Below are 18,802 nucleotides of genomic sequence, written 5' to 3'. Positions count from 1 at the left end.
AGTCTCCTCCACCCCTGCTCTGTGCAGTGGTGCCACAAAGCCCATGGGCTTTGTATCTGGGCCGTGCTCCATATAGCATCCTTGGGGCTCCCAGGGGCTGCTCTGTCTCTCCAATCAAGGGCAAAGCTCTTCTGCAGCCTCCCTTCCTCATCTATTGAAGATGGAGATGGAAGGGCCTGGGTTTTGCAGTAAGCACAAGTCCTTCACAGCCCTGTGCTGTCTGGCAGGTGAGCATTTGCATCCTTGGAGGCACAGCTAGATCGATCACAGTGGTTCTTGGATGCCCTCTCTTGCTTTTCCATCCCGTAACTCTGGCTCTAACAGCCTTGTGGAGAAGGCTAAGGACCTCTCCTTGGGAGATGATGGCCAGGCCCTCCTGCCTCCCATTCCCAGCAATAGCAGTGGACAATTACTGGTAGGGAGAGGCTGTGGTGTGGGCAGGGTGTGAGTCAGACCCACAGCATTCAGCTGTGCAGTGATTCATGAGCAAGAAGGAGGGATGCTCTCTCTCTCCATGCCTTGAGAAAGGATGAGAGCAGGGGAGAGGTGTTCTTCCTGAGAAGGATGTGCTCCCAGCCTTCTCCTGGAAGGGCAATGTGCTGCAGCAGACGTGCTTTGGGGCAAGGCCAGGTTTTAATTGCTGCAGCAGCACCAGACACCCGAGTCATGGTTCTCCTCTGCGTCTCCACTCCCAGCCTTTGTGCTGCAACTGTCCTGGTGCTGCAGGATCAGTGCTGCCCTGATGCATCTCAGCACAGCAGGAATGCTCCCTACATTCCCCACCAGATGGATTTCAATGCAGGACTGGGGGCAGTTTGGCTGATCTGAGCTTGCAGGAGGGTCGGCTGTGCTTTGTCCCACTGCACTGATCTGTGCCTGCTCATATCTGCCTGCACTGCTGCACTCTATTCAGCTACCTCCCTCCCCTGCTTGTTCTTGTCTGTCTGTCTGTCACTGCCTGACACCTACCCCTGCACACGCTGCCTACCCCCCAGTCTGTCTGCCTATCACTAGATCCACTCTCTTTTCCTTTCCTTTTGCCCCTACGTTATGTATGACTTGGGGTCTGATTTTTGGCTCTGATTTTCTCTGTTTTATGGATGGCATCCAGACTGCAGTCTGCAGTGAAGGGAGCATCCAGCTGGAGAACCTCTGCAAGGAGCCTTCTGCAAATCACCTATGCAGGATGCTCGCTGCCAGCACTGCCCAGAAACTGCACAATCACGCTTGCCTCCACAGCACCAGCAACCAGAGATTTAAAGGGAGCTGACATCACTTGCAATAGTACCGTGGGGCTAAATGGAAAAGAACCCACCGGTGTGTGTGCTGTTACATGTGCTGCCCCACATCACAGCCCTGTCTGGATGCAAGCCTTGGGCTTCTGGGGTTGTTTTTTATTTTGCACTATGACTTTGTAGCAACACGCAAGTGTTTCCGTGAATTTGCATGGCATCAATCTGTTTCCAGTCTTGCTAATGTTGGCTTTCTGTGCCAGTCTGCTATGCCTTTGCTCAGCGCTGTCAGTCTGTACCAGCTTAACCTGCTGTTATTGTGTTGATGCATGCACACAGCTAGGTGCAATCCTCAGCCAGCCTGGGTGTCAGACCCCATTTGGAGCAGCACACCTTGCAGCCCACTCAGTGAGCCAGCAGCCCCAGTCTACATTCTGTGGAATAAGCAAAACTCCCCTGCACCGCCAGTTTGCAAAACCTCAGCATTTGAATGTCACCTGGGCTCAGGTTTTGCTGGAGCAGAATATGCCTTTCCATATCATCTTTCACCAAGCCAGCCTTTTTTGCAGAGCCCAGCCAGGGATGGGAGGAGGTGAGGAGCAAGCAAGACCCCTGCATGTCTGTGCTCCTTCCATGGAAGCCTTAGGATCCAAACTTGAGGGCAAGCAGCTCCCTGGTGCTGCGATCTCTTTGCCCAAGAACAGGGGAGATGTCTTTTGCCTGGTTGCCTTCAGGCTTCAAAGATATTTTGCCTGTGCAGAAGCAGTTCTGCTTAGACCCTTCCCATTGTAATGCTGGGAGACAGAAGGGAATGGTTCTTGGTTGTGTCCTTTCTGCCACCAACCCCGGGGCTAAACCAAGAAGGCTTGTGGCCTGTGGCATCACAGTGCAGTGTCCCCACTGGTCCTACTACCACCTCCTGAACAAAGGCAAGCATTGGGTTCTTGAATTAGTGCAGGCTGCACTGGTGAGGACTCTGACTTCTATGCGTCTGGGGAATGGGAATCCCTTCCCTTCCCCAGCAGAGCTAAGCCCAAGCTCTTCTTCCCACATCCATACCACCCTCCTTTACATCAAAAAAAACCCCGCATTTCCAGGGAAGGCTGCGGGCTGGCATGCAAAATGCCACGTTCCCATGGCAATGGGGATCCAGCACCCCTTCCAGCCTGCACAAAGATGGAGAAGGGCGGTGGTGGTCTGCAGGGGGTGCCAAACAAGACCCCCCTACCCATACTTAACCATGCTGAGGGGCTGCCTCGAGGCTCCCTTGGCCTTCCAGCACCCCACAATACCCAGGCCCGGGGTCGGGGCGGGGCAGAGGCAAAGCTGCAGAAGCAGCCCCCCTTCAAGCACCGCAGGGCTGGGGGCTGAGCCTGCGTGACGCTTCCCGGTCTTGATTTGCTGGGACCGCCCGAACGGCCCTTCCCAAACTGCGGGAGCTCCGCGCCGCCCACACCCCGCCGGGAGCCTCGGGCAGCAGCGGGCGGCAGCGCCGGGAGCAGCGGGCAGCGGCGGGCGGCACCGCGCCGCAGGTAGGCAGAGCACCGGGACACCGCGGGGGATGCAGCCCCCGGGCAGAGAGGGGAGCCGAGGGGAGACGTCCATCACCCCGGGCTGGGGGTCCTCGGGTGTGCCACGGTGATGCTTTGCAGCGCGCACCGAGTGGGGAGGGGGTTTTGGAGCTGGGGGGGTGGCGGTGATGGACGGAGATGCTCTCGATTTTTCGCATTATGTTCCCTCTTCCCCTTTATTTCTCGAGGGTCGGGATTGCGGCGCTGCTCCACGGGCGCGCCCGCGCGCACACGCATCCACCTTCATCCCTGCAAGGGCGGATGCCCGCGCTCTGCTCCTTGCACGGACGCACGCAGATCCCCGCAGACCCCCGCGCACCCTCTTTTGCTGCCCACTCTCAGTGTCTCACACCCTTGATGTCCTGACATGTGCCATCCCCCGCCGGTGACCCCCTGCTTGGCACGGCGGTGGGCACGGAGGTGCACTGTGGTACAGAGCACGGTGCAAAGCTTCGCACTGCAGGGATGGATGGAGTCCCTCGGATGCCCGTGCCCTTGTGAGTCCTGTCCCCTTGCACAGCCCCTGGGGGCACGCAGGACAGGGTGATACCTGGCTCTGCTCCTGCTGCAGGCTACAAGGGACCAAAAAGCTGAGGGATAGGAAGCTGAGAAAATCAGAGTGCTTTTGTGCATCAATGGGAGGGGGTCATCCCCTCTGGGAGCACATCTGAACTGATGTGGCTGTGACCTAGGTAGTGTCCCAAGATGTTCAAGGAGGAGCAAGTCAGAGCTGGGGAACAGCAAAGCAAAGGGCAAGAGGAATGTGAAGGAGGCTCAGTCTCCTCTGTTGTGCCTCCATCTCCTTTTATAACCTCTTGATGATCAATACCAAAGAGAAGGGAATTTTTGTGCTTCACTGGGGTTTGAGGTTGTGCAATAGAGACCTTGAGGAGTGAGTGAATGGTTTTGGTATTTCCTCTTTGAATGTTATATGAAAGACCCAAAATATGCTAAAAAGAAAGGTCCAGCTGGCTGAGGTACGGGCAGTTCCTGGCTCTTCCCTGGATGCTTTGCCAGGTTCAGGCTGGGCTCTTCTCTCCCCTCTGCTAGACTGGGATCCAATGGGTGCCAATTCAGTACCCTTCTTGGACGTCCCCCTGTCCCCTCTGCAGAGCAGCCTTCAGCTCCATTTCTTCTCTGCTGCTCCCCCACTCCTACCCTGTGCTTTGCATGTCTGTGGCTGGATTTCCCATGCAATTGCTTGGCTGGGTTGCAAACCTTTAATTGATTCCTCTTGGTTGGATCAGATCATCAGCAAGGCTGGGGTTTAGCTCCAAACCCACGCAAACCACAAGCAGCCCGCAGAAGGCTGAATTGCAGGGATAGGAACCCAACAGGACATCAAAACCCTTCCAACCAGCAGCCAGGCTCAGCCCCTGGAGACTGGGTGCCATCCTTCAGCATCTCAGCTCTGTGTCCGGCTGCCGTGTCCCTCCTTCCTGCTGCTCTTGGCCCCTTTCCCTCACTGCATCGCAATGAGTCATCTCTGCTGAGCTCACCCGCTGGGAAGGGGGGGAGGGGGCAGTCTGGATCCCTCACCTGGCACCGAGCTGCGCAGGCACCAGGAGCATCCATTCTCCTGCCCGGTCCTCAAGCAGACACCCAGCCCAGCACAGGCTCAGGGCGGGCAATGCATGAGGGTCTGTGTTGTGCTTCATGCCTGGTATGGGGATGTATGTAGAGAAAAGAGTGTGTCTGGCATCCCTAAGGTACAAGATGCAGCATCGTCCAGCCCACACTGTGCGTGCCCACATCAGCACAGCACAGCTGTGTGCCACAGCACTGCTTGGCTCACCGTATCTCTCCCCCCACCCAGGCTCATTTCTCTCTGGCAGCAACCTCTGGGCATCTCGTCCTCGAAAAGATGAACCCCACCGTCAGCATTGCTGTCATCCTGACAGGTAAGGCTCTATGGGGTGGGACTGGGGGGGCTGCTCGGATGTCCCCATCACTCACCTCTCCCCTTTCTGTTTACCTGTCCCAGTGCTGCAGGCTGCACACTGCCAGATGATCCGGGACCTGAGCGCCTGCCTGCTGGGCCAGAGCCTGCGTGTGGACTGCCGCTATGAGAACAAGACCAGCAACCCCCTGACCTACGAGTTCAGCCTCACCAAGGACAACAGGAAGCACATCATCCAAAGCACCATCAACGTCTCTGAGAACATCTACCGGAACCGAGCCAACGTCACCATGCACAAGAACCTGGTGTGCCTCTACCTGCACAGCTTCACCACCAGCGATGAGGGGGTCTACATGTGTGAGCTGAAGGCTACCAACGACTACACTGGCAACCAGATAAAGAACATCACTGTCATCAAAGGTGAAATGGGCAGTGGGGCAGGGTGGGGCTGGCTGCATTGTATGGCAAAAAGACGAGGCGAGCAGCAGGGTCCCAGCACCCCATAGCACTCAACCCTCACCTTATTCCTGTGAGATCTCATTTCTCTCTCCCACCTCGCTCCCCATCCTCACAGATAAACTGGAGAAGTGCGCCGGCTTCAGCCTCTTGATCCAGAACACTTCGTGGCTCCTGCTGCTCCTCCTCTCCCTGCCTCTCCTGCAAGCTGTGGACTTCGTGTCCCTGTGAAAGGAAAAGCCCCCTGCACCCCTATGGAGCATCCCAGCCAACCCGCCTCCCCTGCCAGAGCGCAGCCCTTGGAAAGAGAAGATTTGGAACACACGAAACCTCTCTCTATGTTATCTCTATATAGCCGTGTATCTAATGCTAACCACCGTCCTGTGCTCAGCCCTGCCATCACGCCCTGCTCTGCTGCATGGTGGCTCTGCTAGGCAGCATCGCTGCTCCCATCGTGCCCTCCCCGCGCTCAGGCTGGTGCTGGGGGATCTGTGCTTCTCCCACCCCTTAGCTTTTGGGGTTCTGTTTGGCCTGGGGAAAGACAGCTGGATGAGCAGGTAAGAGAAGTAATGGGAGAGCATGGGGATGGGTCCCAGCGCTGTGGCTGCAGCACCAGGTGACCCAGTGACTTCCGTCCATTGCAGCCAAGCTGGAGCTGGGCAGGGGGGGGGGACCAGCCCGTAGCTGTGACGAGAGCAGTGCTGCCAGCCCCACAGCGAGGCCTGCGGAGCCTCTCTGAGCTAGCCACAGCCCCGTGCCCCCAGGGGAGTGAGCCTGGTTGGGGAGGGGGCTCCTCCGCAGCACCCCTCGGCTTCATTTGGGGAACATCTGGGGAACATCTGAGCTCCCCATCCTTCCCCATGGCACATATCCCTGTCCTCCAGCCCCATCAGACCGCTGGGAGGAGCCCGTGTGCCCCCTTCCACCTCCCTGTTCCCTTTCAGCATCTCCCTGTCTCTATTTAGGGGTAGAAAAAGGTAGCTAAGGCCATCCTTGATCAAGCTAAGATGTTTCCCAGTGGTCAGCAAGAGTGGGGAGAGGGACCCCGAGCACAGCCCCAGCTTGTCCCCATGTGCCACGGGACCCCAGGAGCCAGCAGACCCAGATTGAGCAAAGAGCTCTCCCAGTAAAGGACACGGGGTAGGAGGAGATGTTGACAAGAACATCAGCTCCTTGGAGTGAACCCCACACTGATCTCCACGTGCAGTGCCTGACAGCTGAGAGCAATTCCCAGCAGCTGGTCCCCACTCCTTGCTTTTCTCCGGCCACCAAAATCTGCCTTCCACCCCCAATGCCTCTCACCCCAATGCCTGTTCCTACCCGGCCCTGCCCGCTTGCTTGCTGTCTTAGTGCTGCCCAGGCTGTGCGTGGCCAGGGGCAGGGCAGAGCCCAGCCGACCACGCGGACACGTCTCCCAAGTCTCATTTTTTTGGTGACCATTTGTAGTTGTTTCCACAGCTTGTCGTCAAAGAGATTCTGTTCAAGGAGAAAAAAAAAAAAAAGAAAAATATGGAGAAAAAAAAAAGAAAAAAAAAGAAAAAAAAAAGAAAAAAAAAAAAGAAAAAGAGAAAAAGAAAGAAAAGCCAACCTTATGAAAAGCAACACCAACAGTAACAACAATACACCTGTCCTCCGGGAGTTTTCCTCTGTCTGCACAATAAAACCTTAGGTTGTGTGTTGGAGATGTGGCCACCTGTGTGTGCAGTGAGGGGCTGTGAAGGGGATGGGGGGGTATGGTTTGCCCTACTGGGGGGTGACCCCCCTCCTGTACCCATCTACGACTCCATTCCGTACCGGAGAACCCTACCAGAGAACCCTGCTTAGCTCATTGTGAGCTCAGGGTTGGGGCCACCTGCGGTATGGGGAGAGGGGCGGCGCAGGGTAGGTACCAGCAGGTATCCCTGGGCACATGGGCACAGGCTCCCTTGGCACCCCATCTCCACCTGTGGAGGCAGCCCTGGTGGGTAGGGACAGCGTGGGAGTGGGGCTGGGCACACGACGCATCCTATAGCCATGGGATGTGTGCCATGGGGTGCACTTACCCCTCTGTGTGACCCCATAGAAGCCTCTGGGAGTCACACCCAGGCGCAGACGCGTGGCCCTCCCTGTTTTGGGGCTGGAGCTGGGCAGCAGGGAGGAAGATGCCACCATAATTGCATCCCGCCTAATTATCGTCAGCAGGTGCTGGCTGAGTCACAGCCACAGCGGTGCCGGCTCACCGGGTGGGTCAGGCGTCAGGGAGAGGCACCCAGGATTGTGCCCTGATGTCCCTCTGTGTCACTGTGGGGCCACAAGGGTGGCTGCTCCCAGCCCCCTCCCACAGTGCTCTTCTCCCTGGGACACAAAACCCAAGACCACCTCCCCTCTCCCCACTTACTCCTTATCCATCCGTTCCCTCCTGGACCCCCATCTCCTTCCCTATCCCCTCACTCACCCTTCACCCCCACAACCCCCCTTCCCATCCCCAGCCTTACCATCTTCCCGTGGGCCACCTTGAGCTCACGTCCCCTTTAAGCCTCCCTGAAGCTGGAATGCGAGAGGAGCATTTCGGCGCCCCGCGAGGTCAGATAAAGACTCTATATTTATCTAGCTGGTAACCTGAGCCCTGAATTTCTGCTGTGTGGTTTTTACACTGCCCTGCAAACCCTCCGGCACGGCCCCTCCGGACCATTCCCAACTGAACCCCGGGGGTGATCAGACCCTGCCACAACTCCCCAACACATCCCTGCTCTCCTCCAGCCCCTGGAAGCACCCCGAGGAGGGAGGACTGAAACAAGGCAGCCCCATGAGCCGCCCTTCACCCCACACCGTGCCAACCTCGCGCTCCTGAGCGCGCACCCACTGGTGAGTGCAGGGAGCACAGGGGGGATACCAGCGCTGGGGAGGGGGCTGCGGGATGCCAGTGGGACCCTTCACTCTGCCCTCTTTTCCCTTTGTTAGGGGTGAACCCATGGGGAAGGTGTTTTTCTATCTCTGTAGAGGGTGTTCATATGGGACAGCCCAGCACCATGCCTGGCACCCGGCCCCTGGGTGGGCACAGCCATGTCCCATGTATTTCCCCCCAGGCTCCCTGTTTTGTTTTTCCACCTGCAGACCTCAAAGCAGTAACCTTGGGCCCTCCATCAGGTTTCCACTGTGGGTTTGGGTTTTTGCTGCCTTGGGATGGCCCTGGAGCACTGAGCAGCCAGGTGGGGATGTGTCAGCACAGTGACGCCAGGCCTGCACGCGTGTGCTGAGCTGGGAGCATTCTCAGGCTGTGACTGCATGAGGAAAGCTCCCCCACCTCGCTTCCCTCCCAGCACCCTCAGCCCTAAACCAGCCTGCAATGGGCAGCGTGCTCCACGTGGGATCCCCCCCATCGCCTCCTCTGTGGCAGCATGCTGGGAGCTCTGCAGTAACCTCCAGGCTGGGACATTGTGTCTCAGGGCACAGGGACAGGGCTCACAGCCTGCGTAAGTGAGAAGCAGCTGAGCCGTAACACCTCGGCTGGAGCCAGGGCTGTGTAAGCTGAGCTCACCCTGGGGCTCTGCAGCCACCAAGGGGGGGAAAGCTGCCACCAGGGCCACCAGTGCAAATGTCAGCTTCCCTCAGTGCCTAGGAGAGCCATGGGGATTCTATTGAGAATGCTGGTTGGAGCAGAATGTGCTCCCCCAACACGAGCATCCCTATGGTGCTCATGGCCACATGGCCACAGACCGGACATTCCCGTGCCTCAGTTTCCCCAGGGAGGATGATGAGGGTGCAGGAGGCCTGACTCAGCCATGCCAGCCCCAGGGCTTTGCTTTGCATCAGAAAGGCTCAGTATTATTATTGGGCAGGGAGGGGCCAGGCAGGTCAGGAAGCGATGGGAGGAACCGGGGTTTTCTCACACCCCCTCAGCTCCTCGGGCTCATGGCACGCTCCGCTCTCCCACAGCCCTGGGGTCCACAGCGATATGACATGGGGACAGCACGGTGCAGATCATCCTAGCAGACACAGCAGCCCTACATGGTAAGACCTCTCCTCCCATGATGCCAGTGGGTTCACCGCTATGTCCAGGGCAAGATCCTCTCCTGAACCCCACATCCCTGCACATCAGCTCCCCACACCCCCAGGGCAGACAGTGTCCTCTAGGGATTAATCCCATGGACTGAAAGCCCCTGTTGGAGCCACAGGGCTCCAGCACCCTCATCCCAGTGCCCATGGGAATACTGGTCCTTGGCTGGGTCCCACATCCCCCAGCAAAACCCCACAGTATGCACTGGATCCTGGCTGGTAGAGCAGCTCCAGGGCCCTCCCAGTGCTGGCACGGATGGGCCAGGGAGAGCCGGGTGTTGGTGGCTTGTTTGCCTGCAAGGGGATTATTCACCCCTCGGCCTCAGTTCCCAAACAGGTCTGTGCGCTCTGGCTTGCTCTCGCTTGTAAATAGTTTCCTCTTGCTGCTCCCTCAGCAATAGCAGCCAGGACACAGCCCAGGGCTGAGGAGGGAGGATCCCATGGTGATCCCACTCGGTGACCATCCCCATGCCAAGCTGCGCCCTGCATGGAGCCAGCCTCCATCCCATCACCTCCACGCTGCCTTGGAGTGGGGCCAGTGCCCGCCCCAACAGGGCTGGGAAAAACCTCTGAGCTGGGGTCATCTCCTGGGTGACAAGGGACTCTCAGAGCCACACGAGCCACTGTCCGGACAGGGAAGGGACGTGAGGCTGCACAGCCCTGGGACAGGTAGGAGACCTGCATCAGCACAGAATAGAGCTGTCCTCCCTGTTTGCTCGAAGCTGGGGAGGTTTCTTGCTGCCCTGTCTTTGACTCCGTGCTGGTTTCTTCTTTGCTCCGGGTGCCTCCTTCCCCCTCCTGTCCTGTGCATGGGTCACCGTGTGAGAGAAGCCAGCACTCCCCATGGGACCCAGTGCTTGGCTGTCACGCTGCCCTGCAGGCTGGCTGTGCCTGGTGACAGGGACACAGCGGTCACCTGCACTGCTGAATTATTGATGGCAGGCAGGCAGGGCACTGGCATGGCAGGCAGACAGGCTGTATCCTGCAGCACGGTGTCCCTTGTTTGTCCCCACTGTCCCCAATGCCTCCTGGTGGGTGGTGGCTGCAGCTTGGCCCCAGGCACCGTGCAGGGAGCAGGGATGGATGATGAGGATTCCTGTACTAACAGCAGTACTGGCAGCAGTGCCAAGGCTGGGGCAGGGACATCGGCTGACCATGAGTGCACATTGCCATGCCCTGTGCAGCCCTACTTTGGTGGTGTCAGGTAGACACTCTGTCCCCTGTGTCCCTGCAGCCTCCTGCTCACCCCTCGCAGGGTCTTCATGTGGGGGTCCTGGGGTGGGCACTGTCTGGTGTCAGTCATAGCCCATGCAGCTGAGCCCAGGCCCTTCTCTTGCAGCCGATGCCTCCAGCCAAGCCCTCTGAGCCCCAACCTCCAGCATGTCCCAGCTCTCCTCCACACTGAAACGGTACGTTGACTCGTCCCGCTATGCCGAGAACACCTACAGCAAGATGCCCAGTGGCTACAGCTCCTACACCTCCTACGGCTCCACTTATGCCTATGCAGACAGAGACAAAATCGGCTTCAAATCCAGCTACCTGCCCTCCCCTCGGTACCATCACAGCAGACTGTCCCCAACCAGCTGCTATGACAGCGGCCGCCTGCCCCTCTACCCCGACTCCAGCATCCGCCTGAGCCCCGCTTACATCCGCACACAGCCATCAGGCGGGGGGCTGAGCGGGGGCTCGTGCTACACCTTCACCGGGACCCCCGGCAGCCCCTCTGGCTACGTGTCCACCTCCACACTTCTCAGCCGTCGCAGAGCCATCAGTCACTCGGACCTGGCCCAGGAGTTTTCGGGGCTGCACACCTCGGATAGCGCCTACGCACCCAGCCCCAGTGCCCTGTACCAGGCTGCCACGCACTCTGACTACGTCCGTGACTACCTGGAGAAGAGCAACCACTGCAGCCTGCCCTCCAACCTCCCCGACAGCCAGCTCTGTGAAAGGGATGATGCTTACGGCCCTGACCCTACGGTACGTGGCACGCGGTGGGACGGTGACGTGATGCCAATAGGGCGCGTGGTCCAAGTGGGCTTGCATGGGGCAGAGGGAGACTGCTTGGGATCGGTGCAGTGCAGGGATGGTGCCATGCAGGGATGCTGCTCGTGTCATTCTGTCAGTGAGTGCCAACCTAACGGGTGCACACGGGAACACTTCTCTGCGGTGCTGGCTGCACCGTGCTGCAGCACACACAGTGGCATGGCATAAGCCATGGTGGCACAGTGGCACACGTGGTGGCACAGCATCATGCCTGATGACAGGCACTCAGGGCTCCAGTAGGCGCTGTGCCATCCCCAGAGCAATGGCCCAGGGCAGGAGCAGCTCTCGTGCACTCAGCCCAGCTCTGGTGCTCACAGCAGCGCTGGTAATTTTCCACTTGGGTCCCCTTCCAAGATCCCGTCAGGCTCTGCCCATGCTGTCTCTCAGTCCACCCCATGGTGGAGGTCGGTCCCCCTCAACTTAGTGCCTGACCCACAGCTCCATCCCAGTGCTGTGCACCCAGCAGGGAGGATAAGGGCTGGGGGTGTCATTTGTGCATCCCCAAGAGCAGGATGAGGGGCTCTTTCCCTTCAAGCCCCACATCCCCCCCTGTACCCACGCACCTGGGAAAAGTGCCATGGGAGAGCTCTGGAGGTGCCGGGGGACAGCAGGCAAGCAGGGAGTCAGATCGCTGACACCAGCTGAGGTTTCCTTGGCCTTTAATGTGCACACCTGCTATTTTCCATTCCTATGCATTTTTCCCCCCATTCCCAAGCAGGGAAGCGAACGTACCAGTCATAAAACAAACTGCAGGTGCCTGCAGTCACGCCAGGTGCCGGAAACATGTGCACCCACTGCTACCATCAGTTCTGCCCCATTACACAGCCTCAGGGGCAGCACTGCAGCCAGGGCATGAATGGGGCTGTCCCCATGCCTGCTCCCATCCCCTCACCTTGGCATCACACAGAATGGAGGAGCATGGCACCTCCATTTGTCAGCACAGGGAGGTTTGTGCAGCTGCAGCAAACAGAGCAGTCGTGGTGCCAGGGAGGGAAGGAGTAGTGCTGTGCCACCCCATTAACTGCCTTGTGGGGACATAGGGTCAGGAGGCCAAAGCCAGCCCCAGAATCACCGACAGCTCAGCACAGCCCCATCCTGAGCAGCTGATGGCTCTGGCCCTTGGCCAGTCCCGGCCCTGCCTGCTATTGCAGTGCCTGCTCATGGCAGAAGGTCACCGCTGTCGAGGGGACAACTAGGACGGGTTGCTGGCTCCTTCACTTCCTGGCTGCAGCCTTGCCCCAGGAGCCTGCATCCCTCTCCAGCTATAGGAGCAACCAGAGTCACTGGGGAATGAGGTTGGTTATGAGACAGGGCTGATGCCACCCCTTCTGCCATCCAGCATCCTGGGGAATGCTGCACCAGCACCCACACCGAACCTGGGGTACCCAGCAGGCTCAGTCCTGACCCCAAGCCACGTGCTGAGCTGCAGGGCAGGGTGCTGTGCCCCAGCCCTGAGTTGCAGCCATGCCCCATGTGGGTGGGATCGTACTGTGGGGCACCCAGTCTGAGCCCAGCGGGGTGTGCACCCCTCTGTGCACGCCGTGTCCCTGTGTGTGTACAGTGTACACAGCACAGGCTGTGTATATATATATATACACGAGTGCAGATTACGACAGGGCTCCTCTTGTGATGCAAAAAGCGCTGGCCCTGCAGATGAATAACGCTGCAAGATGCCTCCTCAGATATTTTTGCTGGTGCCAAAAATAGTCTCCTTTCCCCCTCCCACCTCCACCATCCCCTCCAGTGGCTGTGCACCGCAGGCAGGGCAGGCTGCAGCTGCATCACAGGGGGTACAAAAAGCACCTCCAGTGTGGGCTGGGGGAGTGCTGGGGGCTGGCAGGGGGCAAAGCAGCCTCACTCCATGCCTGCTACATAACAGCCTGTGGAAATTTCCCTGCGCAGGTGGTCAGGGCATGGATGGTCAGAGGGGTGAAGTGGTGGGATGAGGGATGGGGATGCAGGACCAGGATGCAGTTTGGGCACGCAGGTTGGGGATGCAGGATGGAGAGCTGGGCTTGCTGCCAGCCTTTTCACCTGCCCTTGCTGCAGGGACAGAGCTGGAGCACTGCCTGCTCCGTGCCTCAGTTTCTCCAGTGCTCGAAGGGGAGTGACTGGGGGGGGGTCCCTGCTCCATGCCTTGGTGAAACAAACCAGTCTGAGAACGACCCTCTGAGCCTAGTCCTAATGCAACCCCCTCCCCAGCCCGCCCTGCAAAGGGGTGCCTCTCCCTGCCTGCCTCTCTCCCCGTCACTCTCTCCCTTAACACTGTCCCGTGAGCTCCGCATCCCATTCGGATACCCTACAGCCCCGCTCCACGGCTCGGGGGCAACTTTCCATCCGCTAGGAGCCCCGGGGAGGGAGGGGGGTCGTGCCGGTGGTGCTCCCCACATTATGCCGTGCCGGTGGCAAGACGGAGCCCTGGAGCTCGGGGGACATCGCGTGTGTCCTCCCAGCGGTGCCGCGTCCCCAGCGCAGCAGGGGCAGCGGGCACGGCCGCCCCTCGCGGGCCCCCCTGGCTCAGAGCTGGCTGTACCACGCGGTGCGGCGGGGGCTGGCCGTCACGGAGCCCTGCTGCTGCCTCTCCACCCATTTGATGTCAGAGCTGCTCAGGTGCCGTCAGCTCCAAAGAGCCGGCATCGGCTTCGGCACCGCAACCGCCCGGCCACGGCGGTTCTCCGGCCCGGCCTGACCCCGTACTCTTGCCCTCGGCCGGCCCGAGGAGAGGAGACCCTCCTGCCCACCCTTCCTCGGCCCCTCGCCATTTCTCTTTGCTCGCGGGGGGCACCATGCGGGACTCGTACACGGTGACGCTGCCCGAGGAGCCCCCCGTGCTCCCCGACCTTCACAAGGAGCTTCGGCCCCGCACCTCCATGCCGGGCTCCCTGCTGGTCTCCACTTTCGTCGGGCTCGTTCTCAACAAGACCAAGGTACGAGCAGCCCGGAGGATGGTGGCTGAGGAGGGGGCGATGGGGAGGGGGAGCCTGCTGTGTGCTTTGGAGAGTGCCGGGCCCCCCGCTGCCCCTCGGGGCGCACATTGCTGCCATTGGGTGCCTGGCACTGGGTGCACATCGATGCCACCGGTGTTGGGGGACGGCACCTCCCAGGCAGGGAGCAGGAAGGGAGGTGAAAGCACGTGGCTGCGCACCAGAGTCCCTTGGCCAGCGCTGCCCCGGCCGTGACCTTGGCCCCATCCCATGCCCCCGTGGCAGGGAGGAGGGGGTGGCCATAACAGCGTCATGTCACCGGGACAAGTGGGAACAGCACCTGGGGTGGGGACCCCCAACGCAGGCACAGCGAGGCCGTGGAGGTCAGGGTCTGGGCACTTGAATAAGTCGGGCTTCTCCAGCTCTTTGCTGGTGTGCGGGTGGAGCGGGGCAGCCCGCATCCTGTCCCCATCCTCGCTCTCTGTCCCCTGTCCCCCTCCCGCAGTGCAGCCTCAGGGACTCCCCAGCCACCGCCGCTGCCGCGTGAGCCAGCTCTGCTCCGCCGCCTGTGAGCCGCGCCGTGTCCTAGATAAAGCCCCGGCCGGGCGAGGGGGATTAGCTGGAGTTGAGTCACCCAGGGAAGGGAAAACGTGGGGGAGAAATACGACCTTGGTGCGGCCACGGCCACGGCATGGGGGTTCTTGTGCATCCTTTCCCCATGGAAAGGGATGGGGGCTGTGGGGCCGCTGGGCCAGCTCCCTGCTGCGGGCATTGGTTTGCATGCAGAACTGCCGGGCAGAGCCACGTGTGCCCGGCATGGGGCATCTGGGTGCCCGTCGGTGCTGTGCCCCTGCGGTGGGTGATGCTTGCACCATCGCTATGGCACACGTGTAACTGTATCTGGGTTATTTTGGGCTGCTGTCAGGGCTGGGTGCTCAGCACCTCCCACACGCGCACCAGCTGCTGCTATTTTGGAGCTGACGAGCCCCCTCCTCTCCTCCTCCTCCCCCTCCTCACGCCTTGGGGAGGACCGGGAGTTGTGGCTGTAATGGGTGCAGGTCGGGAGGCTCACCCTGTCAACACCTTCTCTGGACTTTATCCCACAGTGCAGCCATGCTTCTGGAGGGTGGCACTTGTGTGGGGTGTCCTGGAGGGATGGGCAGCAGCGGGACACCCCATTCAGCCATAGGGCAGGCATGGAGCACGGCTACCCCTGGTTTCCCAGGGCATAGGGCTGGTAGGGAGAGGCAGAGGGTGGCCAGTCTAGCCTGCAGGGCATAGGGCAGCAAGAAGGACTTTGAGCCCTGGGAGTCATCCCAGGCCAGGCAGCTGGGTGAGCAATGGGTCCTCAGGCTTCTCCTACGCATGGCAGTGCCAAGAGAACCCAGAATGCCCCTGCATGCCCATGTGGGGCTGCCCCACAGGGGTGCTGGTGGCCCCACAGGCTACTCACAAGCAGCCTGTCACAGCCCTGCTCCTTCTCTCTGCAGAGCTCCAAGGTGGTGCAGGGGCTGACTGGGCTGCGGAACCTCGGCAATACGGTGAGTGCTCGTCCCCTTCTGTAGGCACAGCCCCAGCCCACACAGTGCCATTCTGTGGGCACATTAGGGACCCCAGCATCCACTCTCCCAGTAGTGCAGGTGGACAAATGCTTCCCCACTCTCCCCCCTGCTCTGTCCCCATCTCCTGCCCACCCGCCCCAAGGTGCCCCCCCTGTCACCACCCACCTCCCTCCATCCGCCTCACGTTGCCATGGTTTTCTGCCTCCCCCAGTGCTTCATGAACTCCATCCTGCAGTGCCTGAGCAACACCAAGGAGCTGCGGGATTACTGCCTGCAGAACCAGTACCTGCGGGACCTCAACAACAACAGCCGCATGCGCACCGCGCTCATGTCAGGTATCCAGGGTGGGATTGGGGGTGAAGGGGGGCAGGATGGGGACAGCCGTGGGGCACATCCCCCCCCTCCCCATATCACTGAGCTTCCTCTCTGCACGCAGAGTTTGCAAAGCTGATCCAGCTGCTCTGGACCTCATCCCCCAATGACAGCGTGAGCCCTTCCGAGTTCAAGACGCAGATCCAGAGATACGCCCCACGCTTTGTTGGATACAAGTAGGGACCGGCGGTGTGGGGCTGGTAATGTGGGGCTGGAGGTGCATGCAGAGCCCCCAGGGGTGTCTCACAGCCGTGTCCTTTTGCCTTACAGCCAGCAGGATGCACAGGAGTTCCTGCGCTTCCTCCTGGATGGGCTGCACAGCGAGGTGAACCGTGTGCTGGTGCGGCCACGGGCCAATGCTGACACCCTGGACCACCTCCCGTAAGTGTGGGGTGGGCAGTGGGGTGGGGGCTGGATGTCTGTAGATCTCAGCATTGCTCAGCATTGCTCTGTCCTTCTGTCTCACAGTGATGATGAGAAGAGCCGCCAGATGTGGCGGAGGTACCAGGAGCGGGAGGACAGCCGTGTCAGTGGTGAGCATATGGGAAGGGGAGGGGGCAGGCAGGGGGCTGGGGCTGGGAGTCTCACCCTTCTCCATCCCCTTGCCCCCCAGATCTCTTTGTTGGGCAGCTGAAGAGTTCGCTGACCTGCAGTGAGTGCGGCTACTGCTCCACAGCCTTTGACCCCTTCTGGGACCTCTCCTTGCCCATCCCCAAGGTGAGGTGCTCTTCCCTGTCCCCTCACCCAACACATTGTGCCCCATATTCTGTGCCCCTGACTGTGCCCTCCTCCTACAGAAAGGCTATGGGGAAGTCACCCTGATGGACTGCCTGCGGCTCTTCACCAAAGAGGACGTTCTGGATGGGGATGAGAAACCGGTATGGGGTGTGGGATGGGGGCACAGGGAGTTGCATGGGTACAGGATGGGTTCTCACCGTACTGCTCGCTGCCTGCAGACGTGTTGTCGCTGTAAAGCCAGGACGCGGTGCACGAAGAAATTCAGCATCCAGAAGTTCCCCAAGATCCTGGTGCTCCGTATCCTTTGTACTAATCAATGGGGTTGGCGGGGCTGGTGCAGGGTGGCAGCTCTTTGCAGGTTCCCTTTTGCTCCCCATTTCCTTGACGTGGGCCCCAGACCTGAAACGCTTCTCAGAGGCCAGGATACGAGCCAGCAAGCTCACCACCTTCGTCAACTTCCCACTGAAGGACCTGGACCTGAGGGAGTTTGCCTCGCAGAGCTGCAGTAAGTGCTGGGGCTGGGAGGGCAGAGCTCAGAGCTCACGTGTGGGCATCGCTGATCCTCACCCTGTCCCCCCAGACCACGCTGTTTACAACCTCTACGCCGTCTCCAACCACTCGGGCACCACCATGGGGGGACACTACACTGCCTACTGCAAGAGCCCCATCTCCAGCGAGTGGCACAGCTTCAATGATTCCCGGTGAGGCTGCGCAGGTGGCACGGGGAGGGAGACCTCGTGTGGGCACCTCATTGCTCATAATGCATCTCCTTGTATCTCTGCAGCGTCACCCCGATGTCCTCCAGCCACGTGCGCAGCAGTGATGCCTACCTGCTCTTCTATGAGCTGGCCAGCCCATCCTCACGCATGTAGCCAGCCCTTGGGCACCCCTCGGAGCTTCCTACCTGGATTTGAGCCCCCCAAGAACAGCAGAAAGCCCCATAATGAGGGCAGAACCCAGGCAGCCCTGGTGCCTCCGGGCCGCTGGCGTTTGCTTTTTACCCTGGGGTAGGTTTTTCTTTCTTCTTTCTGGTGTGTAATAAAAATACTGAGCAAGGGGCATGGGGCTGCCTGCCCCCACCAGGACCTCGGGGACACCCAGAATTGGGTCCCTTCTGGCATCTCCGTATCACTCTTGCCATCCCTGAGGATCCATGAGTCTCCTCCCAGCTCTTCCAAACCTCCTGGTGAGGATTGCAGCTCTTTGGTCGCCTCCATCCCACCTCCATCTGCTTTCCAATCAGCCCCGGACTCACAGCCAAGAGGGAGGACAATGTTTCATGGATTTTTCTTTCTATTTATCATGGACTTCTCTCAGCCTGGACCATCCTTCCTGGCTGCCCAGGGACTCACACGAGGGGGGGCTGACCCACCTCCTTATACGACGGTGCCTTAAACCATTTTGGGGCGCGGGAGGCCCTTGGGGTGCACAGGGATGTCCGTCCTATGGGGGGTGGGGGGGTGGGCAACACCTTTCCAGTACTGGGGCTTTCCTCCCCTGTTCACCAGGAGCCCTATGGGGTGCCCAGAGATGCTCCCTTCACCCAGCCCCACTGCTCCATCCTCCAGCTAGCAAACGCCAGTGGCCTTTTTAGCCTTTTCTCTAATTTATTCTCCTCCCCATCCCGCCCTGCCTGAGGTGCAATGGGGGTGGGTGGGGGGAGATATGCAACTGACCCAGGACAACCCCAGCCCCAGTCCAACCCAGCACCCATCCTGCTTTGGGCATGGACTGAGCCCCCCTGCCCCGAGCACATCCCCCAGGGGCATCCCAGCAGGGCTGGGTGGTAGAGGTGGGTCTCGGGCTGGGGTAGTGCTGCAGCTCGGCAGGTGGCTTGTTTACTGTGTAAGCAAGATGGGCAGGATGTGTCTCGTACAAGGGAGACTCGTGTAGGAATAAATTTTAGCTGGAACAGAGCGCTGTGTTTGTGTGCTTGGCTCGGGGCTCCAGCAGCGGGAGGGAAACTGAG

At 59.8% G+C, this 18,802-nt stretch overlaps 2 protein-coding genes across 6 annotated transcripts; both read left to right on the top strand.

The window, feature by feature from the left end:
• The first annotated feature begins 2,639 nt into the window (after window positions 1-2,639).
• Window positions 2,640-6,841, top strand: THY1 (Thy-1 cell surface antigen). Of its 2 annotated transcripts, none has more exons than XM_072354793.1 (4): window positions 2,640-2,764; window positions 4,620-4,704; window positions 4,788-5,123; window positions 5,278-6,841. In XM_072354793.1, the coding sequence occupies exons 2-4, from the start codon at window positions 4,668-4,670 to the stop codon at window positions 5,388-5,390; spliced, it is 486 nt and encodes a 161-aa protein (XP_072210894.1). In that variant the 5' UTR covers window positions 2,640-2,764; window positions 4,620-4,667; the 3' UTR covers window positions 5,391-6,841. The 2 variants fall into 2 exon arrangements, with proteins under 2 accessions (XP_072210894.1, XP_072210895.1); XM_072354794.1 differs by having other exon boundaries at window positions 2,677-2,764; window positions 4,639-4,704.
• Window positions 6,842-7,885: 1,044 nt separating this feature from the next.
• On the top strand, window positions 7,886-18,750 carry USP2 (ubiquitin specific peptidase 2). Of its 4 annotated transcripts, XM_072354792.1 has the most exons (14): window positions 7,886-8,003; window positions 9,075-9,149; window positions 10,534-11,171; window positions 15,652-15,702; window positions 15,935-16,058; window positions 16,160-16,271; window positions 16,366-16,476; window positions 16,564-16,628; window positions 16,709-16,812; window positions 16,893-16,973; window positions 17,052-17,130; window positions 17,231-17,338; window positions 17,414-17,534; window positions 17,618-18,750. In XM_072354792.1, the coding sequence occupies exons 3-14, from the start codon at window positions 10,575-10,577 to the stop codon at window positions 17,703-17,705; spliced, it is 1,641 nt and encodes a 546-aa protein (XP_072210893.1). In that variant the 5' UTR covers window positions 7,886-8,003; window positions 9,075-9,149; window positions 10,534-10,574; the 3' UTR covers window positions 17,706-18,750. The 4 variants fall into 4 exon arrangements, 2 of the variants coding, with proteins under 2 accessions (XP_072210893.1, XP_072210892.1); XR_011905703.1 differs by lacking the exons at window positions 7,886-8,003; window positions 9,075-9,149; window positions 10,534-11,171 and adding an exon at window positions 13,836-14,164 and having other exon boundaries at window positions 17,618-17,844; window positions 18,647-18,749; XR_011905702.1 differs by lacking the exons at window positions 7,886-8,003; window positions 9,075-9,149; window positions 10,534-11,171 and adding an exon at window positions 13,839-14,164 and having other exon boundaries at window positions 17,618-17,802; window positions 18,416-18,749.
• The last annotated feature ends 52 nt before the right edge of the window (window positions 18,751-18,802 follow it).

The sequence above is a fragment of the Excalfactoria chinensis genome, chromosome 21 (genome assembly GCF_039878825.1).
Source record: "Excalfactoria chinensis isolate bCotChi1 chromosome 21, bCotChi1.hap2, whole genome shotgun sequence".
Lineage (NCBI taxonomy): Eukaryota > Metazoa > Chordata > Aves > Galliformes > Phasianidae > Excalfactoria > Excalfactoria chinensis.
Note: the sequence above shows the minus strand (reverse complement) of the source record. Positions and strands in the feature narration are given on the sequence as shown.

Coding starts and splice junctions, on each gene's coding strand:
- USP2 (XM_072354792.1), top strand. CDS start 10,575: ATGTCCCAGCTCTCCTCCACACTGAAACGGTACGTTGACTCGTCCCGC. Junction 16,272..16,365: donor CCACGCTTTGTTGGATACAA/GTAGGGACCGGC, acceptor TTTGCCTTACAG/CCAGCAGGATGCACAGGAGT. Junction 17,535..17,617: donor CACAGCTTCAATGATTCCCG/GTGAGGCTGCGC, acceptor GTATCTCTGCAG/CGTCACCCCGATGTCCTCCA.
- THY1 (XM_072354793.1), top strand. CDS start 4,668: ATGAACCCCACCGTCAGCATTGCTGTCATCCTGACAG. Junction 4,705..4,787: donor CATTGCTGTCATCCTGACAG/GTAAGGCTCTAT, acceptor TACCTGTCCCAG/TGCTGCAGGCTGCACACTGC. Junction 5,124..5,277: donor GAACATCACTGTCATCAAAG/GTGAAATGGGCA, acceptor CCATCCTCACAG/ATAAACTGGAGAAGTGCGCC.